The sequence below is a fragment of the Poecilia reticulata genome, linkage group LG10 (assembly GCF_000633615.1).
Source record: "Poecilia reticulata strain Guanapo linkage group LG10, Guppy_female_1.0+MT, whole genome shotgun sequence".
Lineage (NCBI taxonomy): Eukaryota > Metazoa > Chordata > Actinopteri > Cyprinodontiformes > Poeciliidae > Poecilia > Poecilia reticulata.
The window spans coordinates 15,809,188-15,836,808 of NC_024340.1; the positions used below are offsets into that span (position 1 = coordinate 15,809,188).

Sequence of the window (27,621 nt, forward strand, 5' to 3'; positions counted from 1 at the left end):
TTTAGGTACCGAAACGTTTTATTTTATATCACTTTACTGAAAAAATATCTGAATAGAAATATGTGAACAAAGCTGGATGTGCATGACAAATGTTCCTCTGCAAAAAGCGTAGAAAACACTTTAAGGCCGAATGGATTCGGTTTACACGAAGCGTCAAAATGCGTGACGGGAATGGCACAAAGCTGACTCACTTCACTTCATTTAGGTCTCACTTTCACAGCAGCAAACCTTCAATCTGCTGTGACCGGCGTCCAGAGGAAGGCGTTAAGCCTCTCTCTAATGTCACAGTCTAAGGTCACCCACAGAGATCCGTAACTGGCTCCTGTCGCTGCCCGCTGGCTTCACACAATATTTACAAGCACAAACTCTCCCGACACACCTGCGCGGTATATTGCTACCTTTAGGGACGGAGGCTTCTCTTGGGTTTAATATATATTTCCATATTTTCTCCTGTACCATCCCAAAGTTACTTTCCCTCTCAGAGATAATCTAGTATAGAGTTGCCATGCTTAAAAACTACAATTCCCAGGCACTTGATTGTAACCAAATGTACAGTAAAGTTTTCCACTGGGTCAGCTTGCCTCTGATGCTCAGAGAAAAGGCAGCAACATTCAAAGTCAGACCCAAAACGCCGACCGAAAAAAAAAAGAAAAAAAAAGCTCTATATGCTAAAATACAAAGAAAACACAAGCAACCTCCACATGCATAACAACGTTATAGTTTCTCTTGAGATATACTGTACACTGACAAATTAGGAAGTGGTTGGGGTTTGCATTTACTCACTAACTCATGCTGCAATGCTACAGTAAGCTGAATGACAAGAGAGAGAAATGTGAAGAAAACCAGGAATGATTTAATAAGAGGTATGAAATGAGCAGAAAGAGAATGAGGTAGAGACAGAGATTTCCTAAAGAGGAAGTGAGCAAAAAGAAAAAAAAGTTAAATAAAAAGGGAGTGTGAAAAGAGGAGAGTACTCGTCTTTTGCTCAGTGGCTCAGGTCTGATTTTACTGGACGTTTGCGCTGAAACCTGGTTTTCACATCCGCAGGTGATCCGTGAACGGCGGCTCCGAGTCGTCCATGGGCAGAACGAGGCGCGTGCCCCTCATCACCAGCTCGTGATCGCCGTACGCCAGCTCCCGGTCCAGGTCGTCCACGGCCAGTCCGCTGCTGGTGTGGGCGCCTGTGGCGTCGGTGCTGACCGTGATGTCGCCATAAGTCAGGCTGATGTCACCGTCCGTCAGGATGAGGTCAGAGTCGTCGTCCTTTAGCTGACACTCATTCTGGAGGAGGAAAACAAGGAGCAAGTCGGGTTTATCTAAACTAAAACGGGTCCATATAGGGATGTTATCGATTAACAGCTAATTGGATTAAAATGAGCTCAAATCAATTAAGTAATAACTTCTGCTTAGACCAGGGCAACACTGGTCATCACTATGACCAGTGTTGATGACCAACCAGTCATCAACGCCATTTTTACAGAAGCAAAAATGGCAGAAACATACGAGACCAGGAGAGAGAAATGGTCCAAATCGAGTCCGGTGGGGAATGAAAGATGCACTTTATGCGGTTCTGTTTTGTACGACGGCATATTAAGGCCGTGGAAGATTAACAGATATATAAGAAAGAAAAATTTACATTTCTGAGTTTGAAACATCAAACGTTTGCTTGGAAAAGTTGAGATAAAATTTCTGAGTTTGAATAGTCAAAATTTTTCAGCTTTTGAAACGGATTTCTGAGGTTAACCTCAAAATGTTTCAAAAGTTGTTGTTTTTTAATAGAAAATCTTTGACTTTTCAAGCACAGAAATTAGTTTTTTCTATTTTCTGAGATTAATCTCCAAATTTCTGATTCTTTTGGTGAAAATGTGTTTGTTTTTTTCTACAAACTTCCCAATATGCCAATTTATTCAGTCAGTATTAAAAATCTCTGGCATGAAAAAAAGTTCAAATATAACGATCTGATTCTTTTTTTATATTCGTCACGTGAACAACGTATCTCTTCATGCAAAGGAAAGACAGTCTGCCCTCTTGATACAAATACAAATTCAAGTTTGTAAGAAATTGGCCGCTTATCATCTAATGTATTAGTTGACCAGTCAACTTTAGATCAACTCATTAATCGATAACTTGCTTGTCCCGTGTGACCTGCAGTCTGACCTCATAGGCCTGGGGGCTGGTGAGGAAACGGGCGAGGGGGCCGCAGCAGGGAGGCAGCGTGGTGGTGAGAGGGGGGCCGCTGTGCGTCAGGATGGGCTTCAGGTAGCTGCAGAGAGGCTGGAGTCAAGGAAAAACTGACAGGATGAAGTCCGAGGGAGAGCAACAGGAAGCAGCCGATATCGTGATTAATGCCTGGTATGAGCATCAGGATCAAAAACTCCATCGTTTTTACACACAAGTGATTTTATTCCAGTTCTCTGTCTTGTTGTATTTTTTTTGCATACAGTGAATGAACCTCTTCCCATTCATGGTTCAGTATTTGAAGATTTTTCTGCTTTTTCCCAAATTTACAGAAAATTTGTCCTTCGGTGGATTTAAAACAAAAAAAGAAAATCTAAACTCTTTGCAAGAAAATGCGGCTCATGAAGCTGGAACGCAGGGACCAAGCCACTTTACACTACTGACCCACTCCTGTTGCAAATGAGCAGGGACAATACAATAACTGAACTTAATTAAAAAATCAGATAGTTAATATTTTATTGTAATGTTACATACAATGTATTTTCTTATTCAGTTACATTAAATTACATGGAATCTTTATTGTTTTAGGTCAGAGAGGATTAAGGATTACAAAATTAACTAAAATTTGCTGAATGTTAAAATAAAGGAAATAAATACTATCTTATTAATATGGCACTTATCAAATACACATAATTCTGGTAACCCTGATTGACCTAAAAAAAATTATATTGTCTCATTTAAAGTCAGACAGTAAAAAAAAAAAAAACTATAATTTTTCTATAGAGTATGTAAATATCTGGTTTCAACTGTAGTTCTGGAGATCGTTTGTTTCGATAACCTGTGCTCCCCCTGCTGGCTGAAAATATGAACTTCACTCATGGAGCTGAAACAGAACCAGATGAATCACAGAAAACACTACGAGTCGTTTCTATAAAGGATACTTGTGGTCAAAGTTGTACCAAATTCTGAAAAGCCAGGCACTTTCTTGTTTGGTGCTTCTCCTCTCTGATCCGTCAGCAAAACTCATCTGAACCAACAACAAGGGCATAAGTCTGTAAAACCAGTTCAAATAACATTTGCTGTAAGTTTTCTCATCACGTTGCTTACTCACAGAGTTTTCCTGATCAGAGTCAACTCCCACTCTGTTAAAAGAAAAACAGTAAATCAGCCGCAGTTGGACATTTTTAGAGAAATGTCTCTAAATGCCAACAATGTCCAGATGTAGAAGACATCTGTCAAACTGGAGCAACCAGTAAGTATTTTTCACAGCTTGGTTTGAATAGATTTTCTCCTGCTAATACATTTTTTGAAAACTGTAATTTCTATCTACTCGGGTTGACAAACCAAATAAAAAAAAAAAGTTAGTCTAAATTTGAGCTTTTTTGTTTCAAAATAAAATAATCAGGCAAATACATTAAATTTTTTATACAATAATATTCTTAGATTCTGCATCGTGCAACAGAGCATTTGGGTCATTTTAAATAGAAAAAAGGAGAGTAAATTTACACCAAAAAACTTAAATTTTGAGATTAATCTCAGAAATTTTATAGAAAAGAATTGGATATTCTTGAGTTTGAAAAGTCAAAAATCTCAGAAATTTTGAGATTAATCTTGGAAGTTTTCCACAAAAGATCTTGGAAATTTTAGACTTTTTTTCTGAAAAATTTTCAAGTTTTGAAATTCATAAATTTCTAAGTATAAACAAAAAATGTATTATTTATTTTTTGGCAAATTTTTGACGATTGAACATCAGAAATTTCCACGTTTTTTTCTATAAAATGTCTGATATATTTTGGCAAAAATGTACTCCTTTTTTATCTTCAATGGCAATAATACGTTAGCATTAGGACTAGTTAGGGAGGAAAATGTTATTGAGCAGTTTGATGCAACATGATTTGAACAGACTCAACTAGAAGTTTCCCAGAACTGTGCGTATCAAGTTTGGCATTTGTGTTTTTAAGTGGGAAATCTGTCCAAGTTTGTGTCTGAAACTGCTTACCGTATCCGCTGACAGGACAGCATTTGAGTGGTGCCGCCACCACAAATCCACACAGTGAAGAAAACCACCAGAAGATTGGTGGAGAACATCATCTGGCGGGCGTACGTGGCCGTGTCCCTGATGGAGAGGGCGAAGGTCATCGCACCGCGCAGCCCTGAAAACCAAACAGGAAAACAAGGTCACAAACATGTGAGGCAAACTGTCTGCTTTTAACAGTCCTGCAGTCTGCTCCACTGGCCTGCAAACATCATCATGTGCTGGAAGTTGGACCTAATCTTGTTGCGTCGACCCAGATTAAGGAGGAGCGACAGAGGGTAGATGTTAGCAGCTCTTCCCACAAACACCGCCAGCTGGACGGGAGGAACGTCAAGGAGGAAAACCAGCGGAACATCCTCACACGTCACGCACAAAACTCCTCACTAAATCATCTCTGAATTAATAAATAAACATCCTTTTATGAATGCAAACACTCATGAAATGTTTCTGTTTCCCAGGTTCAAAAGATACAAAAGCTCCGACGATGAACATGGTATTAAAGATGTGGTTCTGGAAGGTGAACAGGGTCAGACCCATGTAGGAGAAGATGAAGTTTTCTGCCAGGAAATTTAACAGCTCAAAAAGCTGAAAAAGAAAGACAAGAAACATCAGAAAACCTTAACGTTTTGTCTTTCAGTCTCGTTAATGATTTGGTCGTGAAATTAACGGCTTTTGGTCACCATGTCGTAAAAGTACAGCTAATATTTACCGTACTTTCTGATGTGTTTAAATCGCTTCATGTGATCGTGGCGAAACTGATGGAACTAAAAAGACTTTTCCTTTTAAATCCCACTTCTCTTTCCCAAACCTTTCTGTTTTTAACATTAGGTCAAGTATTCAAAACTCCAGATTATTAGCAAAACTTTTGGTTTGAGTTTCAGATAGAAAAACGTATAAAAGTTGTGATGAATTAAAATCTTTAATCAGCCATAATAATACAAGAACACGATCTCAAAGATCAATAAACTTTAAATTCTAGTGAACATTTAACACTGGAACAGGAAGACATTTTAAATGTCCCAAATAAATAAACAACAGAAACAACAAATCAAATAAAGTCTCTGTAAACAAAATGATCCTACAAAAAAGGAAAGCACCAGGCTGAAGACTTTTGTCGTCCAGTTTTTGGTAGAAAGAGAGAAAAGGAAAAAACAATCATGCAAGTAGAAATTTTTATTTATAGTGCAAGTAATTGTTTTATTGCTTATTGCAACAGGCCTATTCACACATATGATTTAAGGCAGGTTATTATTTATTACAACAATGAATCCTGGTGTATTATTTTTATAATGACGTCCTAATACTTTAGTAAATACTAAACAGTTTTGTAGCATTGGTCTGGTTCTGACCTGCTTTGTCCGGTCCTGAGACTCTGGAGACAGATTGTTGAAGGTGTAGTGGGCCTGAGTGATGCCACAGAAGAGCACAGCCACAACACCTGCACAACACAACGTGATCATACAATCGAAAAACAAGCAAACCACATATAAATCCTTTCAGCGAGGCTGGGATGTATAAAATTATATTTACTACAGATTCACTGTGTTTGGTACCTGTGAAGCCACAAGCTTCAGCCAGCAGGAAGGTGCTCCAGGACATGAGGAAGAACAGAGCCGTCTCCAGCAGCTGAAAGTCCCTCAGTTTGGTGAACTTCGTCACGTAGTCCCAGTCAAGGACTTTATTGAAATTTATTTAACTGTTTTAAACATACTGTAGTTTGTTTGTCTAGAAGGTCCGGTTCGCTTGGGGATTTGTGAAAGCACAATCGAACTCTGATGAGGACCAAAAACAAAAAATCCACCTAAAAATCTCATTCTGTATTCTCTGGTGCGGTTTGAATTCATATGAAAATTCCAAGAGGACCAGAGACCGCTCCAAAAGCAGGAAGCGAACTATAGCGCCGGGGATTCTGGGTAAATACAAACAAAACAAATGTGCCTCTCTTGCACTAGTGGGAGAAACTGCTTGTGGTCTCTTTTCAAAGACAAAAGAGAAATCCTACAAGCACTAAAATCTGACGCTACTCCATTTTTGTTTACATTTCACGAGGAAGGAAGTTGAGCTCATTGTCTTCTTCAGAGGTTTTTGTGTTGTTTACCTCAGTGTTTCTTGGTGCAGCGCCACCACAGGCGAGGAGGGAAACACATTTTTCAAAGAGTTTGGTTCCTTTGACACAATGTGACGTGAAAGCAAACCGCACCAGCCGAAAATTTAACAAATGTTGCAATTTTTATCCCCAATCAAACCAACTATACTGAACTACCAGGTGTCAAAAAACCCAATTCACTTTCTATCTGTGTCACGTTACAAAGAACAATCGGCATGCTCGTGTTGTTTTCAGTAATTTACACACACCTATCTGCCAATCACTGATAGCAGGATATTATTAGTAACCTAAGGCATAACCTTGTTTATTCAGAGCTTATGCAGCAGACTGCATAGACGACAAAACCAGAAAAGATATGAGAGCTGTAACGATTCCCGTGGCAACGCCCAGAGAGAAGGAGCCGCTGAAAACGCCAAGGAACATCCCTAAAGACTTCAGCAAGGCCATGGCTTCAAACGTGTGGCTGTTGTCTCCTTGTGGCTGGTATGCAACAATAGACCTGATAATAAGACATAAAGAAAAACACTTTAAGGGCAAACATACACAATGGACACCAGATATTTGCACATGAAACCCTTCTATGTGTGTCTCGGGTCCAGTAGGTTTGTCTTCATGACAGACACACTCAGGTACCCTGTATTTAACGTAACAAAAGAGGAAATCAAGTTGGTAGTTAACATCAGTCCAGCAGCTTCTGTCCCACAGTTACCGACGGCAACAGAAAAAAAAGGGGGCGGGGAGGAGCTGTCAGTTACCGGTTGCTATGGGAACCACCAACTGCAGCAAAACAGAACTTAAAATGCCCATAAATGTCTGGAGAAGCAACTGCTTGACTAAATTAAATAAATTCAGGGAATAAAGAAACAAATTTTGACAAACTTAACATCCACAATATTGCCAAAACAAAATCCTGTTACACATACACTGTATAAGAAAAAGACAAAGCCTTAGTTTTCTTACTGTCCAACTCAGACTAAACTTATCCTGTTTTAGGTCTGTTAGGATTGACACTTAGAGTATTCTCAGGTTTACAAGCTTCCCACTTTTTTCTAGAAATGTAATGTTTGAAAACCCAATAAAATACACTATACTCAAACACAAATTCAATTATAAAGAGCAAAGCCAAAGAAAATGATCAATATGTTATGTTTTAACCAAATAACAGAATTTCTTTCAAATAAAGCAAAGCAAAATGAATATTTCCTATTTTTATTTTTGAACATTTCCAACATTTCAAAAAAGACCTCTGCTATTGAAATACACACACTTTTTAAACGTTGTTCTAACAGAAAAAAACTTTTAAACTCAATTTCCCTCTTAAATGATATCCTCTGTCATTTTCTGCAAATAATTTCATTATTTTTATAAAAAGAGTAAAGTAAATTATTTCTGGCTTCAAATATTTGTGCTGTTTTGCATTGAAAAAAGATTGGAATTTTTATCATTGCCATTTTTATAAAAACCTCATTTGTGCGATCTTTTTAACCTACTTCATTTATTTATCTATTTATTGGCCCTTTTCTGTATTGTATATGCTGTTTGGATAATCATTTTCTATGCGTTTCTTCAAAGTTCTGCACAGTAATATGGTAAAAGTAATGTACAATATAACCTATAAAGATCTTTCTTATCGAGGAAATGGTTTATTCTTTGTCTTTTAGCGGATGGTAATTTGGAGAACTTCAGTCTGATTTAATGTCAGACAGTAAGAGAAAAAAAGGTTGTGCATGTAAAAAATAGCCAAACTGTAAACCTAAGCGTAGATACTTTATTTTCAGAAATGTTCTCTTACTCAATTTGATCAAACAGCACGTTTTTAAACAGTAACCTTATCAGGCAGATATTTACTTCACATTCCAGTGTTTTACTTCAGCATTTAAGTAATCAGAACCAGAAAGAACTCGGGCCGAATGTTTTTCTCTACAGTCCTGCAGCAGGAACATGGAGATACTTAAAATGATCCATTGCTGGGAAGACGACCAATTAGAAACAGAAAAAAAGACCTGAAAATATGGAAAACTGTTTTTAAATTCATGTTGAAGGACAGAGAAACCTGGACTGTTGGAGTCAAAAACATAAAAATGGTGTCATCAAACTTTGATCAAATATGTACTGAAAATAAGTCTGGAAAACAGGGAATTTTTTTCCCAATTAAAAAAAAAAAATCTCTTACTTAATGCTCCCTAGGTAGCAATGTTTCACAGAAAACACACCAGAGGAGTTTAGTGCTGAAAAGCTTAAATATTAAAAAAATTTAATATTTCTTTATATATTAAATTTTATAAAGAAATTTAATATATAAATATTAAATTTATATATAAAATTTGCAGGTTGTTGTTATTTTTACTCAATATTACCATGTAAAAACCAATACATGTGGAAAGCTCTAGTGTGTATATTTTCAAACAGTGTCAATTACACTTTACTAATGTAGTTTTAGAATAAAATGTACTAAAAACACCAAACAGGAACTTTTATCTTTTTTTCCAGCCAAAGTTGGTTCTAAAATTAGATTTGTTCAACATGACACACGGATCACAAGGCATTTTGTCGTTAAGCTTCTCGTCGCCTCCTTTTCAAAGATAACTAAAGGGTGTGGACATTTTTTTCATCAAAAGTAGTCTACCAAAAAGACAAAAAAAGCAATATTCTCAAACTGTGGCTGGATAAGCCAGGGTAAAAACAACAGCGGCCTCTGATTCGTCATGCTAGTCCCCAGGCACTGCAAAGGCACACGACGACATGCTCTACTTAACCCACAGTCAGTGAGCGGTGAGGGCCTCTCTGCATGGCCCGCTTCCTCCTAGCTGCATGCTATTATAACGCATTACTCTGTGGAAATTACAGCAGAACAATGAAGGGAAGGAGGATAAACGAAGCAACACCAGGGGAACCGATTCCAGTTTGGTCAAATGTGAATCTCACAGCTGGTTGGTTCACTTATCAAACATGAAAAACACACACTTTCATATACGTTTCTTCACGTCTCAGGCATCCAGTCATCATGCTGATTAGACATAATTTGAAAAAACTTACGAGGACAGAACGACCGATACTGCATCATTGAGGACGCTCTCTCCAAACAGTAACGCATACAAATCCACGTCAACCTGCAGCTCGTGGAAGATGGCCAGGACCGTCACTGTGAGACCAACAGAAACACAAAGACTGACAAATACTGAAAAGACATGCAAGCAATTTCCTGATAAAAATGCTGCCATTTAAGAGTATAAAGAAGAAAATCTCAAAAGTGGTTACTTTTGCCCTTTAACGCTTTCAGAAATCTCTCTCAACTTTGTCTCAAATTTTTGCATCAAGATGATTATCTTGAAAGCTTTTACAGAAATGGTTAATTGATCTATTTAGGGTTTATGTCTTCACTTTATTAAAGTCATTGTATTTCAACTTAAAATCAGTGCAAACCTGTGCACTTTTACTGAGTTTAGGCAGTCTGAGAAATAAAAGAGCGACAATTTCTGAGTGCCTGGAAAACAAAAAATGTGATGCAGACGATGTCAGCAATTAAAAATGTCATCAGTACTTTTCACTACTGCCAGCAGAAACTAATGTTGGCTTTTAGATAAACATTTCTAAGAAAGTGTCAAGACTAAATAATTTTTCACATTATCAACATTTAGTTTGCAGCAACTGCAATCCAGTAGATAAAATATGAGTCATGATACCAGCTTGTGAAAAGACTGATAATAATGCTGGAGTACCTCAGGGTTGCGTATCGAGTGCCATTTTTTTTTAGATTGCATATTAATGACTTTCCTGGAGTTTGATCACCTCATACAGGTACAAATATAAATTTGTATGAATAATTATAAGTTGCTTAAGAAAATGCATAGTTTATATTGTAAAAAAAAACAATACAAACTGGGTAAAAAATAAATTTAGATCTGTATCCACATTCACAGTGTGTGTTATGTTATTATAAATGTGTATAATAATGTCATTTATTTGATTAATTTAATAATATCTCTATTAGACCGAAGGTGTCGTCGATGACACGGCCGAATTTGCAGTATCATAAACATTTTGCGCCATCTGAAAAACTCCAACAGTTTCTGAAAGAGGAACGTTGCGCTTTCCAGCCAGTATCGGGATACTAAGGTCATTTCAATCCTGCCGTAACAGAGAGCATGTTTTTCTTCGGTTTAATCTGATGAGAGACTTTAATAGACAGTAAATTGCAAAAGTGCTGCAGACGATGAAAACTGCTATGTATTTAAAGTTCCAGATCAGAGAGTTAAAATATAATCTCTGGATAGAGAACACAATCAGAAGTTAATTTGAATATATACCCGGGTCTGTTGCCGAGACAATGGCTCCAAAGAATAGACAGTCAGTGAAGAAGAAGTCTCCACCCAGCCGGCCCAGGTGCTTCATCAGCGTGACACAGCCGTACATCAACAACCTGTTGGAGGACAGCTTTAATTATCTTACTAAATGGATCATCGACACTTTGAAATGCTTCAGAGTAGTTAGAGCTGTGTTTTTTTTTCTCCGTGCTGTTTCTGAGCACAATCATCTCACCCAATAATAAAACAGGAAATCACTGTCCCCACGAAGGCATAAGCCAGGATGGATCCCATGTTCTGGAAAAAATGTCTCTGGAAAATGAAAGCAAACATGCAGCTAACTGTAACTGAGGTTACAGTATTTGATCATAAATTAAAACTATTTATTGAAAGATCTGAGGATGTTGTACCCTTTTCAAGCTGTAGCCTGCATGAAAGATGATGGGCGGGAGAAGAATGTTGAAGAAAACCTCAGGGTCGAACGTAACCTGAAGCCCACAAAAAAAACAGCGTAATAATCAAATGCTTTGATGCTAATTAATGTTATGTTAAATTAATTATTTAATCAAGAATGACACAACTGGGACATTGAGTAAAATAACATGTTAAAAGAGGGCAGCGACTGAATCAAGCATCAATTAAGGCTGAGATTATTCTTATTTTAGGTCTGAATCCAGACCAGTGCCAAATGTGTCAGAGCGGAGAGAAGTTAGGACATTTTTATTTTACACTGGATCTTATAGCACTACAGTACACTGAATTAAAGCAGATTTTTTTTTTTCACTTATTGTTTGTGTTGAATTCGGGATTCCAGAGAAATAAAGTCCTTGGAAAAGTATTTTCTCAATTAATTAAGGATTTTTATGTGACAATCCAACAGAGGCAGTTGTGAACTGGAAAGTAATTGAGTAACATTTTATCATTTTTACAACTTTAAATAACTAACATAAGTAAAGCTGACAGCTTAAAGTATCTTGCAAAAAACAATGGAAAAACAGTGATAGGTATTTTTCCAAAGTATTATCTCAGAGGAGGTAAATTATTTGTGTTTCCCTAAAATTTTTTAGAACTTTGCAGTTGAAATTTGACAAAATGTAGAAAAAAGTTCAAATGGTATTAACATTTTTGCAACCAGATGCTAAAGCATGACACACTTCTCTATTTAACCAGAAATAACTCAAGTGCTTTGTGTTGTTTCAATTGCAATTTCATCCTTCATAATTGTGCATTCATTTATTTAAAATAACCAGAATCGTGACTCAAACTACAAAGCTACAAAGTAAAGTAACACACCAAAATGCTCACTCAGTCGTCTACCACAAATATGAGAAGACGACCCGTACCTTGCGCAGCATCTCGTTGTCAGTCATCTCGTTGCCACTGTTCACCCCCTTCAAGGTGTATTCGTACAATTTGCCACTGACATTTACCAGCAGGGTGGCGGGGCTGGAGTTGACGCAGCTCGGCAAAATGACTCTGGGCTCCCGAGGGACCTGAACGGCGTAGCGCAAGATCACCCCGACAATAAGGCCTGAGAAAAGAGGCGGAGAGCAAAAATAGAACAGAGGAGGGTTTAATTTAAGACAACAAAGCTCCATTTCTTTTGATTGCATTTGGAATTTTCTCTCAAACACATTTAAAAATAGGAGTGTGGTGCTTGGGTTTGGTACTTTCTCATCCACACACAAATAAAATAAATTCATTCACCCCTGATAAACTTAGCTTTCGTCTCATCTTCATCACATATGTTTTTATGCCATCATCAAATTCTGGTTAGTCATATCTGAATATCTGTTTTGCTAGTAAATATTTACTTGCAGTGGTGTCTAAACTTTTTGCCTCAGAGGCCAAAACTGTTAAATTTAAACTACTAGCAGGTCACAAAATTCATTAAATAAAAATCGGTTTATTTTCATTTTTCTTTTTATCTGCTAAATCATGTTGCCTTATTAGAAGAAAAACAGATAATTTCCAAACTTCTAGGGTCCATCAGTTGATTTCTGTTTTTTTTTTGGCCCCCTTGACTTATGCTCAGGAGGCTGATCAAATTCATTTCAAGGGCCACAAATGGCCCCCGAGCCACACTTTGGACTCCCCTGGTCTAGTGGATTTAATAAACAAAGTGCAGAAATGCTCTGATTTCCTTTTAAGTCTGCAGATTAATATTTGCAGAATTAAAACTGAAGTGCATGAGTTTTTGGGGAATACAAAAAAACAACATGTCAGGTTAAATACGAGGAAGTAGTCAGTGCAGCACAGCATAAGCAGATTAATTATTGTCTCGTGTCAATCAAATGTTACCAGTTTAACCTGCGTGGAGGGGAAGTGAAATGTTTTTGATGTTAAAAAGGGAACAGAAGAGCAGCTGCGTCTTTTCAAAAACTACACCTTAAACTAAAGATCACGGTGTTGACATTTCACATCTGATCGATATCTGCGGGTCTGATGGCGTCTCCCAACTGTCACTCTCACCGTAAATCATGGCCAGCCCGGTTTCGTGCAGAAACCTGAAGCGCCGGTGCTTGAAGAGCCAGATGGTTAGGATGGTGAGGGTGAGGAGCAGGATGAAGATGAGCAGGTCTGCGCTGTCCTGTCTGTGGCTCTCCTCAGCCTTCTTCTCTGTAACGATGTTCTCCATGGCACTGTCCTCCTCCTGGGCTGGAGATGATGCTGCTGAGACACTGATGAACACACACAGGCTCACCAGAACCAGCAGCCGCAGCGTCCTCAAAGCCCGCAGCGAGCCGTCCACGCTCGTTTTTGCCAACATTTTGGCTATTTTCTGATAGGGTCAATGTCGTCGGAGTTAAAAGGAAAAAAGAGAGAGAAGGGAATGAGTCACGGACTGAGAGAAGAGATGACAGCCAAGACGGCAGTAACAAGAGTCAACCCGGAAGTGAAAATATTTTTTCTCCAGAAAGCGTATAAATGTGTTTCACGCTAAAAGCCTTCTTCGGGGTTGTTTTGAAATTAGCCAATGCTTGAAAAAACATTTGTGTTCAAAACAATAATTTTAATACTGAAATCTCAAACTTATTAGAGATTTTGAGCTTTTAACGGAAATTACCCATTTCATTTTGACCTGCACTTTTTTATTTTGAAATATGCATCTTATGTCATTTTCAACAGAAGGTGAATCCAAACAGGCATTTAATTAATTTTGAATTAATGCTACGAAATATAACTTTTGCGATAAAATAAATTAAAACATTCTGAATATATTTGTGACTATTTCGCTACTCTAAAAGCTGCAAGTCTCGCGATACAACCAAAATGAAACGTTTGTTTTTATCGGTATTTGTAAATTTAGATAAATTAAAATTGAATTCCTTTTAATTAGTTCAGATCTAAATAACTCACCCGTAACTCATAAACTATTGTATGAAGAGGTGAATGTTGCACTTTTCGGATGATCATGCACATTTTTAATTTCACAATTCTTTTGTTGATAGGCGTCAGCGGAAGTGTACAGACGAGAAGGAGTATACATTCAACAAATCCGAGGTGGAAGTGAACGCAGCACAGGAAAAGCATCACTCCACAGTTAGTTTAGCATATGGCTAATCTCTGTGGTCAGACGATACCTTGATTACATCTAAATCGTTCGTTTCGAGTTTTCTTTGTTATTATTCTGTGCGGTTCTGCATTTCATTTCAATTGCGGGCCTCGTAGCTGGAAATGACGTCTAAAATTAAAGGTCAGCGCCACCATTTAGCCTTCTTTGCTAACATTAGCATTTGCTTACCTTGGTTTTTTATTATTTATGTTAACCACATCTGCATTGGAGGAATGAACGCAAACAGATGTAATACAGTGTGATAATTTAAGTTTACTGCATTATATCAATTATAGCAAAAGCAATGTAAACGTTACAGTCTCTGGTAAACGTCTTTGGTTGCTATGTTTACCTGCTCTCTTTTGCCTTATAAATAAAGCGTGACAACTGCAGTAAGCTTTGGGTAAATGCGTTCATTTTATTTAATTTGATCGTCTTCGTATCCAACTCTTTGTTTAACTAGAAGGTTTAATTTTTGTAATAATTATATTCATAATAAACTAAGTTACAAGCTCTTAGTTATCTCATAAAGTGATACCGGAGCGCTGTTTATGTTTTGATTCTAGTGGGAAAGGTCGGCTCCAAGAACAAAGAAGATGCTCCTTATGAGCTGGAGAGCCAGTTTGTCTTGAGGCTTCCTTCGGTGAGGAAGTTTACTTCTTTAATAAAAGTCAGCATGGTACACTGTGAGTTTAAAGGGATGTGAATTCACTTTCTGTTTTTTTTTTTTCAGGAGTACGCCTCAACAGTCAGAAGGATAGCGCAGTCCAGCAGTATGAACATGAAGGACAGACTTACAATCGAGCTGCACCGTAAGTTACTTTATCAGTATTTTTGCCACTGTTCTGTAATAAGCTTGACCTGTTTGTTAAACTACTCATTTCACTTCATTTGCTCATTAAATTAATCTCACAAGATCTGCATTGCCGATGGGAGGTTAACATGCACTCATTATGGAAAAGAATATAATTTTGATTTCAACGATTGTTTTATGTTAGTCTTTAAAAACTGAAACTCCATTCAGAATTTTGCCTAAACTTCACTCACGACTTTGAAAACAGAAGAATATTTTGCTAAATATTAGCGTGGCTGCATTTGTAACCCTTCTTTGTTCATCTGTCACAACAGACACAATCAGGCTTACTGAGTGAAATGCTCAACATTAACTATGGTAACAGTCAGAAACATTTGCAAAACCTGGAAAAATTACACATGAAACCTTGTATATAATTAAATTGGTCAAAAATATATGTTAAAATATAATACTGATAATAAAAAAAAAACACAGAGCTGATGCTAATACATACCACAGTTACAGACAGCAACAGAAAAAAGGAGATGAGCTGTCTGTTACTGGTTGCTATGGTAACCACCAACTGTCAAGACTTTTTGACTAAAAAAACAAATTTGAAGTCTAAGTAAAGCAATTTTGACAATTATGTTGAAAATAAATCTCTGTTACACTTTTAAGTTTGTATTAATGTTTTTGACTGTGTGTGTATAGAAGAAGATTCTGGTTATGTGTTATTATGTGTTTAATATTAATCAAAGTTGATTCATGTTTTCACCTAGAAAAAGGCAGAAGCATAACATTTCTTCATGTGGACTTCTGTCTTGAATGAGTTTTATTTTTACGTTCTGGTTTCATATTTCTTAGCATTTTTTAAAATTTTGAATCCATTCTGCAAGAGTAGTTTTCAGTGAAAGCACTGCTGATTAGCAAATCATACTTGCTTGTGGTTAAATTCAATTTGGTGGATTCAACAATTTTACTTCTTCTTATCATTTCTGCTATTAGTTTTTGTTTTTTTTGTTAGAAATAATAACATATATATTTTTTAACTTTCCTGAATGGTGTGAACACAGAATTTGGATATTAATCCATAAAAGCCCTTAAAAGTATTTACTTTTTTAGTTAAGAATGTTAAAAGGTAGCTTTTTTCCCCCCATCTGTCGAGATTGCAGTAAAAACCAAAATGCTTTCATTTCTCATTTTTCTCTGGTTTTCAGCGGACGGTCGTCATGGGATAGTGAGAGTCGATCGTGTTCCTCTGGCCTGCAAACTGGTGGAGCTGCCATGCATGATTGAGTCCCTGAAAACAGTCGACAAGAAAACATTTTACAAGACAGCTGATGTCTGTCAGGTAAACCTTAATCTCAACTTAAACTTTTTCTTCTGTTTTTTTAGTGTTTTGCAACCTTAAATTTGGTTAAATTTCTTATTTTTATTTATGTGGGATAATCCAGTTGATCATTGTGAAGTGGAAGTTAAACAATAAATGTTTTCCAATTTGTTTTTACTACTCACGATCAGAAATTTGTGGAAAAACATCCATCATTTTCCTTCCATTTCACAATTATGTACTACTTCTTGCCCAAAGAAATTATTACAAGTTTGCAATTTTTATTATGACAAAATATTAAAAGTTGTTCAATGATTCAATGTTTTCTGTATCTGTGGTTAGATGCTGGTGTGTACACTAGATGGAGACCTCTACCCTCCTTTGGAGGAGCCAACCGGCACTGACCCAAAGACTAAGAAGAAAGACAAAGATAAGGACAAGAAATTCATCTGGAATCATGGCAGTAAGTTGATAAATATCCTCACAGGTCTTGATTTTTAAAAGATTTTAGCTAAAAATGTCTTATATTAGCAGATTGTCTTCTTGCTAACTCTGTCGTTTCATGTCCACAGTCACCTGCCCTCTGAAAAACACGCGCAAGCGAAGATTTCGGAAGACGGCGAAAAAGAAGGTTTTAACATAGTTTTTTTTTTTTTTTTTTTATTCTCATACAGCGTTCCCCACCTGTCTGCTTAGCATACAGTTTGATGACCTGTCTTTTTTCTGAGCTCTCCTCCAACAAGACATTTCACATTTTATAAAACAGTGGTGAAAGTGAAAACTAAGATTTACATATAAATAAAGCATTTCGTCTTAGATTTCCCCAAAGGCGTACAAAAAAAAAAGCCATTTCACAATAGCTCTGATCAAAGTGAACGTGAGCGAACCTAAGCTCTACACTTCTACTTTGTCTTGTGAATAAATTTTCCTGAAGGTGTGGAGCAAAGCCATATTGATTAGGCCTCCTCTGTTTCAGTCGCTAATGTCCTTCCTGGCCGGCAGCCAGCTGCTACCTTCACGCATTTGTGGTTGTGTGCGTGTGCATGTTGGTATCCTGATTTTTCTCTGCTCTTTTCCCTGCTGCAGTACATTGAATCTCCTGATGTGGAAAAGGAAGTGAAGAGGCTGCTGAGCACAGACGCAGAGGCTGTCAGTGTTCGTATCCTTTTAGGCATCTGCGGTAAAAATATTCAGTGCATCCACTGGAAAACTGCGCGTGTTCTTGTGCTTTACCAAGCAAAATAAATCTGGTACATGTTGAAGAAAGTAGAAGATCACACATTCAGGTTCATCTCAGTATATTAGAGCAGGGCTGTCAGACTCACTTTTATGTTAGGCCGTATCAAAAGAATGTTCTTAAAGGGCCGGTTATTCCAGAACGTATTAATAAAACCCACTAAACTGTTAAAATATTAATAAATAGCTGCTTGTTTCAGTATTCAATAAGTGTTTCTTAAAATTAAATAATATCGAACATCTTTTCACACTGCTAAGTCCATCCAGCATTTTGTGATTGTCAGATTTTGTGGTTCTAATTGAGAAATATTTGTAAAGAATTTTTATATTTGCGCTAATCTCTGATCTTAAGTGTGACTTTTTATCAATCGTTGCATCGATCACGCACTATAACTTGATATCGTTTAAGGTTGAGGCAGCAGTCACTTAAACCCAACATTTTTGGCCAATTTTGAGAAAAATTAGCAGTAAAAATCTGAAATGAAATTGGGGACCTGTTGATTTTGTGTGGATTTTGCGGATTTGTGAAAAACTGGAGGGACTAATTGATGTAATTTGAAGTTCTAAGGGTCACATAAAAAGCCCAAGAGCCACACTTGGCCCCTGGTATTTGAGTTTGATACATGTGCATTAGAGTATAAGTAAAAACATGTTTTATATCAGTAATTTTATACAAAAAGAGATTCTCATATATATTTTCTACATAGTGCCGCCAGTGTTTATTTCTTCTGATTTTGTACAATTTATTCTCTTTTTGATTTTGTACAATTTATTCTCTTTTTGCACGAAATCTGCCATGCAAGTGATCAGCCTTGGGCTCTGCTGAGGTGATTAGGAAGCCCTGGTTACTTTAATCCTGACTTTGAGCTCATCTGCATTGTTGGTCTTGAATCGTTTCTCTTCTTCTTGATCTAAAACTTACTGGTTTAGGTGAGGTGTTGTTAATTAATCAACTATCTCCCTAAAACTCTTGATTCTGCTTTCCAATCTTATGTCATTACCTTTGCTGCATTCACATAATTTTCTACCACACTTTTTCCTTCCACTCAACTTTCCATTGATTTATTTATGGCTCACTCTCTTTGTGGGTGGTTGTCAGTGACTGCTAGACAACATAGCCAGTAGCTTCTCCATTATCATGCAACCCAGAACAAGACTGTATTATAACATTTCTGCATGAAAAACAAAAATAGGATGGGTTTATTTAAAATTCTGCTCTTCTGAGAAACAGGACCTTAAGTTTTCTTTAACATTAAGACATATCCAAAAAGATTAGCAGAAATAAATATTTGGAAAAAACAAAACAAAATATAATATAGACTCACTGCAAAAACAACTAATCTTATTGAGCTTTTTTCTTGTGCCAACTAACTTGTAAGAAACTTTACAGGAATATATAAGAGCTTGTTTTAAGTAAATAATTCCTTAGTGTAGATGGAAAAGTACTAGATCAGTGGTTCTTAACCTGGGTTCGATCGAACCCCAGGGGTTCGGTGAGTCGGCCTCAGGGGTTCGGCGGAGCCTCTGCCGTGGAGGTAAAGACACACTTGTGTAAAGTCGTGATGACGCCCCGCTTTGCCATCACTTGCTCCAGAGGATCAGTTACATTGCTTAGCCAATCAGACCTACCGAGGAGCACTGATTGAAGGTGTTCCACTCTTTTTTACCAAATTCTATAGTCTAAATCTGCTCCTTAGTCGCATCTTTTCGGGGTTGCTACTGCCTCTAGTGGCGTGGGGGAGGGGAGGGAGGGTGGAGGAGGAGGAATAAGAAGGGTTCGGTGAATGCGCATATGAAAGTGGGGGGTTCGGTACCTCAAAAAAGGTTAAGAACCACTGTACTAGATTCACTGTCAGATTATTTCTCTAACGAGACATTTTCCGCATGTTATAACTGAAGTGTTAGTTTTATCTTATTTCAAGGTTACAAAGATATTTCCACTAGAAACTAGACCAAAAATACTTGTAGAAATTTGGTGTTTTTGCAGCGCATTATACGTTATGACACATCTCAGCTGAGTTACTAATGTAGATTGAATCAGTTTTTGATAATAATCTATTTTATTGTGTCTATTTTGTATAACTTCCACATAATGTCTTTCTTATGTTTTTATTATAGTTCATTTTGCTGGGCTGTGATTGGTCAGTCACTGGAAATGCCCACAGTTTTATACGATTAGATGTTTAGATGGAGCGTCTTTCTTCTCTCCGGTCTGACCGCCATATTTGCTCCCCTGACTTTTATTTTCCCAGCTGGATTTGTCCAACACTCGGCCTCCTGCCCAGCTCACCTTACTTGCCTCTGTGTAAAGCGTCTGTGGGTGAAGGTGCGGTGTGAAAAGAAGCTTTTAAGGTCTGTGATGAGGCTCTGAGCCTGCCTGACAGAATAAGAGCACAGGGAGGCTGCTTTATGTGGCTACTCGCTGTGAGTTAATTGAGACGGACTGTTCATTATCACTGCTTAGTTGAGCACTGTAAAACTAGACTATTTATAGTCCCATTGTTTGCATACAGCTTTAGACATACACACAACATATGTGGACAAAGCTGGAAAATGATCTGTTTTTCTAGTGGGGAAAAATCCATCCATCCATCCATCCATTTTCTTTACACCCTTGTCCCTTATTGGGGTCGGGAGGGTTGCTGGTGCCCATCTCCTGCTAACGTTCCGGGCGAGAGGCGGGGTCACCCTGGACAGGTCGCCAGTCTGTCGCAGGGCAACACAGAGACAGACAGGACACACAACCATGCACACACACACTCACACCTAGGGACAATTTAGACAGAACAATTAACCTAATGGTCATGTTTTTGGACTGTGGGAGGAAGCCGGAGTACCCAGAGAAAACCCACGCATGCACAGGGAGAACATGCAAACTCCATGCAGAAAGACCAGAGCTGGGAATCGAACCCAGAACCTTCTTGTTGCAAGGCAACAGCTCTACCAGCTGCACCACTGTGCAGCCCGGGAAAAATCTAAATAGTTTTAATGCAACCAGCAGTGGGAACACTATTAAAGCTCCTCCTCTCTGTACTCTGCATAACCTATTTTGACAATAGGACAGGACTTGTCTTAGAGCATTTCTCAAGTTTGGTGCTTGCAGAGAGGAGAATCCTTCACCATTCCTCCTGCACAACCTGTCCTTCTCTCTTTTGCTTTCTTCCCTTAAGATCGCCCCACAAAAACCATGAGAGAAGTCTGATTCTGGAGCATTTCTGAGTTGATGTTTCAGAACTCATTTTTTTCTTGGGCCACTTTAAGATCTTACACATCCTCAAAGGGCGAAATGTATTGATAATACTACAGATTTACAAATCGTTAGTTATACCTTTCTCCACATATGATTAGTATGTCATAAAATTAACCCGTTTTCACATTGTAATTTGACACTATGCAAGAAACTGATTTGATTTTTATGGCCCTCTGAAGCAGGGGTGTCCAAAGTGTGGCCTGGGGGCCATTTGTGGCCATTGGACTGTGTGTGTGTGGCCCTCAAAAGCTGTTGAGAATGATAGAAATTTGGTCCATCCAACTTGACTTTTTATTTTTAAATCAGGATGAAGTTATTACCAACATTATTTTCTCATAATGGAAAAAGTTAGGTACAACACAAAGTTTATAGCCTGGCTTTTATTATAAGTAGAAAAACTATTATTCAGAGATTTTACTGACTTGGCTGAAATAAAAATCAACTTTTATTTAATATACTGAACTTGGCTAATTATAGCAAGCATTTTAACAGAAAGTGACCTAAATTATGTTCCTGTAACTGAGAATAACTTTGTTATACTGAGCCCAAAAGAATTTGAAAACAAGATGCCTTTCTTTCAATGTAGCAAACCTACAAAATCATTTTTATATTTAGGATCTGTAATGAATAACCTCCTTTTTCCACTAATAACATTTATTTTTTTACTACTTTATTTGCTTTAGTTTTCTTTTTTTTTTGTTGTTGTTGTTTTTTTTAATCGAGAAAAAGTTTCAGCACCTCTGCTCCAGAGTCTTGAGGGCCGAGATTGACACATATTTTAGATTCTTTTCGTGAATAAATAAATATTTTATTACTTTATTATCATATTATCACGACTTTATTCTTATATTATGACTTTAATCTCATAATTTTATTTATTTACTTTTTTTCTTACAGAAAATGATTAAAAAACTCCCCATATTTGCATTTTTCTTTTACGACAGAAAAGGTTCTTCTCTGGCCAACCTTACAGGACTAGTTGGTCATGTAAGGTTGGCATGACTGGTTGGTTGGCATGACGACAGTGTCAAATGGTTGCTATGGATACTGGGAGACCCTAAGAAGCCACTCCTTAGAACTTTTCCCTTGCCGTCCTGCTCACTGTATATGTAGGATAAATTAAATACGACTTTGTCATATCTGTAATTATTAGCAAGTTATCGTAATAGTATTTTAACATGGATATTTTTCCTATTAAATAAACATCCTATTACAATGGAATATTAATTTATCTGTAAGGTTTTTAACCCCGTAGTTACCAGACCTGCTGTTCATTTGGTGTTGATTTGTATGCGATGTGTGTTTCTTTGCAACACCGTGGATAAGTGAAGTTTCCAGAGGTTGTTTGACCCTAACTCCAGATGTCCAGGGTGGGAGGTCATAGCAGAGGATGAGTCCAAAGAAGCCGACCAGCACGGCTCTCTGGCCAATCTGGACTCTTCTCCCGGCACCTCGGGGCACAAGATGGGTCATGGAGCCTCAGGTAAAAACAACGCAACTTATTCATTGTATGATGTGTGGCGAAAAAAATTATTTGCTGATTTTGTAGGTCTCCTTAATAAAGAATTTCAGGTGAAAAATAATTCCCATCCTTTGGGTCGCCATGGATACATTGTGAAATATTTAGTTTGCTTTGAGTTTCTCACTTTAATTTGTTAAAAATAAAAATAAACCAGTGTTTGTTTGCTGTGTGTTAGTTATACAATGAAAAGAAAAGGAATCAATTTACTCACTCTTAACAAAAAAAAAATATTGATGTTCAGCTGTTGATGAAATAATCCCTTTGTGGTTTAAGATGATAAATTACTTTTTTGACCATTACATTTTAATTTTCTCATTATAAATGTCAAAAATATTTTTTATGTATTCATATTTAAAGCAAGATGGCTCCCAGCCATTTTCCTTTGTTGCTCTCTTGTGGTTTAGCAGCCGCTGTCCTCTTTGGCTCTCCTATTAGAGAGGTTTGACTGATCGACCAGTCAATCGACTGCAGATGCAGTCAGTGCTCCTCTAATTTTTAGTGCAAATATTTTACTTGACATAAGACAAAACTAACTTACAATTACAACAAGATACTGGTGCTTTGTTTAAGTAAATAACTCCCTAATATTGAGGAAAAAGCATTAGTTCCACTTACACCATTGGACAAATGTCTTGTTATCAGTGAAATAATCTGTGGTTTAGCAGTTTTGGTTTCTTGGTGCCAGGCATTTTTTTGTTTTGTTTTTCCAGTCTTTGTTATATTGTTCTTCTGCAATTTTGGAAATGTTGTGCTCTGATGTTTTGTCTACAAAAATGTGGTTTTGGGACTCCAGTGAATAAGATCTCCTTGTCATTATTTGGTCCTGATGTGGGATTGCAGTTTGGAGAAGTCAACCAACCCAAACAAATTATAAATGAGATATTCATAATATTCATAATTCATTATTACAAAGAGAACAAAAGGTCCATGGAAATGAACTAGTCTCTCCAAGAAAACAAAATGCAAGAAGGAATAAATGACAGCTATGGTTGGTGAAAAGGTGAGATATCAAATTTCCTGCCAGACATTGTAGCGGTGTTTGTGATCACCATTGATTCCTCTTTTCACTTTAGCTTAATAGGAACTAAGCTGTATGTAATGTGAACCATTTTGTCTTTTAGGTGACAGATTTTAGGTTTTAGCATTTTTCTGATTTGTCTCATTCTCTAAAGTCCCACACGACGAACTGAGGGAGATCTTCAACGACATCAGCAGCTCTAGTGAGGATGAGGAGGACGAAGGGGACCGGCACGACGACGAAGACCTGAACATCATGGACACTGAGGACGATCTGGTGCGGCAGCTGCAAGACAAGCTGAACGAGTCGGACTTGGCCCAGAATGAAAGCGACAGAAACAACCAGATAGGTGAGGAACAACCAGATAGCAGATGAGGCAAAAGCTTAGCTTCATACAAATTCTGATATTTTTTTCTCAGAATTACATTTTCTTTCTGAATTTTGACTTTTCTGTCAAAATTTTGACTTTTTTTCTAAGAATAAAAAGCCAGAAATCTGAGACTAAAGTCAGAATTCAGTTGCTATAATCCTCTTTTGTATAAATTGTATGTTCTGCTGTCTTTCCTATATTAAAGAACAGCTAAAAGAAATGAAACCCTATATGTTACAACTTTAAAAAAAAAAAAGCTCTCATAGCTTTTTATTTTATTTTATTTTATTAAAATGCTCTCCTTATTTTCCCTACAATCCACTTGACGACAAAAAGACCCAGACTGGATCCTCTGGGTAGAGCTCAACTGTTTACTTCAAAAATAAAAACAGTACAGATGAAAATTATCCTCAAAAATGATAAAAATTAAAAGAATAATAAGAATATTTAAAAACTGTATGGTTCCAGTCCAGTATATAGACACACACACACACAAACCTCCTTAACTGTCTAATAAGCAATTATATTTGATAGTTTAGTTTCTTATATTACAAATCTTTATGCATGAGAGGCTCTAAGCCGTAAAATATCGTCCTGTACATATTCGAACCCGTAAATAGTCACTTTTATCCTAATAATCGTAAATCATCAAAAGAATGAACTTAATTTATCCTGAAGATCTGAACAAACTTAAACTGAATTTATGCTTCTAAAACATTCTTTACCTAATTAACTGTAATTAAATGTTGGATTTTTTGAATCACGTTTTGTTGTTGCTGTAAGAAAAGGAGAATTTCTGTAAAGGAGTTTAAGCATCTTTACCAGGCGTGCCAATAACTAAAGAATGTGTATAAATTAGTTTAAAACCGATTGAAGTTAAGCTATTTAGTTGTTATATTATTCTGTAACCCCCTTTTGGACAGTGCAGTTTATCACCATTGTTCAAGTATTCATGTACAAAAACCAAAGGATGATCCCAGATCAAGGCTCGTATTTGTTAAATGTAAGATATGGACATGAGTGCCAAGTGCAGACTCTGTAATTTAAACGTATTCACATTCAAATAACCTCCATACCTAACTGTATGAAGCAATAGGCGCCTTAGATTATGCAATGCTTCACGCTGGGCTTGCAAGTCCCACCTCAGGGTAAATGTTCCACCTCTTAGCCGACTCGGATGTTAATTTTTCAGGCCCAGTTGTCACAGCGACAAGGTTGGACTTTGGAAGAAAGTTTGACGTTAAATTAAATCAGATCGCCCTCAGGTGCTTGTCAAAACAGATGTAAAAAAATAAATAAATAAATAAGCCGAGCCAAGTATCTGAACTTTTAATAAGAGCTGAGTTTTTTAGGTCAGACATCACACGCTCAGAGTTAAATAAATAGCCCCTCTTTCACTTAAACACACACGCTGTGCCCCTCACACACTGACAGCTCTCAGCTAACCAGCCTGACAGGTGTTGTGTCTCAGCATGCAGCTCAGGCAGCTGCCTGCTCTGGCAGCGCTCTGCCTCCTTATCTGCATACATGAAGCTGTCAGTCAGCACCACTGGTCAGCTCCAAACACACTTTATTCCCAGTATGTTTCAAGCTGGCTCACAGTGCTTCCTGCAGCAGTTCAAGGTTGTGATCAGCGACGCCGCAGTGGCTGCTTCTTCAGTAATTTAACAAAATACAGCAGCTGCACCAGAATATTAAGCACCAGCCGTTACAAGCAGAGAGTGGGTACAATTAATTTGATTAATTCAGATGCTGATGAGACAAAAGCTTAGGGTGACACAGTCCGATTCAATTTAATAGGGAGGTTAAGCCTACAGTGGTCTGATTTAGTTGTCTCAATTCCTTAAATTGAACAATTGTTTCCTTTAGATCCAATTTGTTTCTCCTCTTCTTGTGCTAAAGGTGTATGCGTCGTCCCTGGAGTGCTGCTTGTGAAGGTGCTCCTGTAATGTTTCAGCTTTGCTGCACAGGAAAACAAACGCATCAATGTCTTCTTTATGTTTTTTATATTTCTAACATACGAGCCATCTGCTGTTTTCTGCAGTTATGGACTATCAGGTGCAGATTAACAACGTTAAGGCCAAGCTTCAGGAAACGCGCGCCAGAAAGAAACAGCAGGAGGAGCTCATCATGAAAGTGGAAAACCAGGCCCTGAAGGTGAGCAGCGAATACAATTTAGGATCACGCCACAGAAACACAAAATATCACCAACTACTTTTGGTCTAGTTTCTAGTAGGGGTGCACCAATTTAGGATGATTTTTACATGTGAAGCTGATCTTATCCACCGATCTTATCTACCTTGGCAAACGTCTAAAAATCAGCCGCTGTCGTCTTTGGCTCTCCTGTTAGAGAGGTTTGACTGATCGACCAGTCAGTCGACTGCAGATGCAGTCAGTGCACCTCTAATTTCTAGTGCAAATATTTGACTTGACATAAGACAAAACTAACTTACAATTAACTTATCAACAAGATACTGGTGCTTTGTTTAAGTAAATAACTCCCTAATATTGAGGAAAAAGCATTAGTTCCACTTACACCATTGGACAAATGTCGTATCAGTGAAATAATCTAGTACTTTTTAAATCCATATTAAGGAATTGTGGATTTAAAATAAACTCCTATGTTTTGCTGAAAAGTCACTTGTGAGTTTTATTATGTTTCAAGTGTACTAAGATATTTGCACTAGAAACCAGACCAAAAATACTTGCAATAATTAGTGTTTATGCAGAAATATTTCTTCACTGAGCAGGTTTTTAATTTCATTCAAGATGATTGAGTTTTCTGCAGAATCCCTGTTTTTTTAATCAAACTTAAAGGGGATGGATACGCCACACGATTTAGATCTTTGGTTGTAAAAAAATGTTGCATTTCTATGCGTTACTGTTTAGCGCAGAATCCATAAAAACGGAAACATCTCCCTCTTCAACCCTGCGCTCTTTATTGAAAACTTCACAATGAGTGGAGCATGAGCTTGGGCTTTTTCATGCTGCCATTTAGAGCTCTCATTTCCTGGTGTTTTGGGACCGTCTCAGGCTCATCGCCAGTCGTTATTATCACAGTCGCGTCTAAAAGGTCAGCTGTCTCTGACTGGCATTCCAAGTGGCCTTTCTGTCACAGAGAAGATACTGACATGAGCAGACACACATTTAAAGCCATCACACTTTAATGAGGCTCAGCATGTCGACTCCTGCTAATCCTGTTTGTGTCTCTCTCTCTCCTCGCAGAATCGCTTCCAAGCCTCGCTGGATGACATCGTGCAGCAGGAGGAGCAGGAGATGGAGCAGGTGAGTAATTGTTTGGTAATAACTTCACGCTGGGAGCTTTTTACAGCTTTCAGCTCTAAATACCAGCCTTTACAGAAAAGTTGGAAGGTAAAGTTGAATTTCTTCTGACACTGTGAAATTTATTGTGATGTGAAAAGTTAATTGTCGTCTTCTTTCTCTGCAGTTTAATTTGGTTTTTACAGAGCCTCAATCATGTTATGTATTTTGTCCCCCGACAGCTGGCCTCGCTTCAGGAGCAGCTGGACTCCCTGATAGAGAAGTGACCAGCAGGGGGCAGTCTCTCATCGTCGTCAGCCGCTCGTCATCAGGAGAATGAAAAGGGAGGACGACCGTGTCCTCATTCAGGAAGGAGGCGTCTTTTATCAACGAAACTTGCCTTGTCATTCCAATTTGGTCGTTTTTATGATTCATATCTGCAGCATTTTTGATTTGTGAATAGTTTAGAAAGTTTTTTTCCAAGTTGCTGCATTATGCATGTGCATTTGGGGCTTTAGGAGGAAATATTGTGTCATCCTAAAATAAAATATGATTCTTGTACAGGTTTTGCTTCTGTCTTTTCTGTGTAAGAATGAGAAAGACATGTACCAGCATATTCACATTCTTTAAGCATTTGCTTCATTTATTATTATTTGCTATT

The 27,621-nt window shown here is 37.5% G+C and overlaps 2 protein-coding genes across 2 annotated transcripts; one reads left to right on the forward strand and one right to left on the reverse strand.

The window, feature by feature from the left end:
- Positions 1-15,522, reverse strand: slc9a6a (solute carrier family 9 member A6a). Its single transcript, XM_008420708.1, has 17 exons — positions 15,488-15,522; positions 13,097-13,406; positions 11,968-12,155; positions 11,035-11,112; positions 10,860-10,936; positions 10,628-10,740; positions 9,357-9,462; positions 6,678-6,819; positions 5,767-5,872; positions 5,563-5,651; positions 4,685-4,798; positions 4,416-4,527; positions 4,178-4,331; positions 3,290-3,320; positions 3,120-3,205; positions 2,158-2,263; positions 1-1,281 (listed from the first exon to the last, which is right to left on the reverse strand). Exons 2-17 carry the CDS (start codon positions 13,392-13,394, stop codon positions 1,036-1,038), a joined length of 2,046 nt encoding a protein of 681 aa, XP_008418930.1. The 5' UTR covers positions 13,395-13,406; positions 15,488-15,522; the 3' UTR covers positions 1-1,035.
- On the forward strand, positions 14,121-27,523 carry taf7 (TAF7 RNA polymerase II, TATA box binding protein (TBP)-associated factor). Its single transcript, XM_008420709.1, has 12 exons — positions 14,121-14,321; positions 14,747-14,823; positions 14,914-14,992; positions 16,191-16,324; positions 16,646-16,766; positions 16,876-16,934; positions 17,390-17,462; positions 22,159-22,272; positions 23,484-23,678; positions 25,744-25,856; positions 26,925-26,984; positions 27,203-27,523. Exons 1-12 carry the CDS (start codon positions 14,303-14,305, stop codon positions 27,245-27,247), a joined length of 1,089 nt encoding a protein of 362 aa, XP_008418931.1. The 5' UTR covers positions 14,121-14,302; the 3' UTR covers positions 27,248-27,523.
- Positions 27,524-27,621: the final 98 nt, after the last annotated feature.

Coding starts and splice junctions, on each gene's coding strand:
- slc9a6a (XM_008420708.1), bottom strand. CDS start 13,394: ATGTTGGCAAAAACGAGCGTGGACGGCTCGCTGCGGGCTTTGAGGACG. Junction 11,113..11,967: donor ACAACGAGATGCTGCGCAAG/GTACGGGTCGTC, acceptor TGTGGGCTTCAG/GTTACGTTCGACCCTGAGGT. Junction 2,264..3,119: donor TGGTACAACTTTGACCACAA/GTATCCTTTATA, acceptor GCCTCTCTGCAG/CTACCTGAAGCCCATCCTGA.
- taf7 (XM_008420709.1), top strand. Junction 16,767..16,875: donor ATTCATCTGGAATCATGGCA/GTAAGTTGATAA, acceptor TCATGTCCACAG/TCACCTGCCCTCTGAAAAAC. Junction 22,273..23,483: donor GATGGGTCATGGAGCCTCAG/GTAAAAACAACG, acceptor CATTCTCTAAAG/TCCCACACGACGAACTGAGG.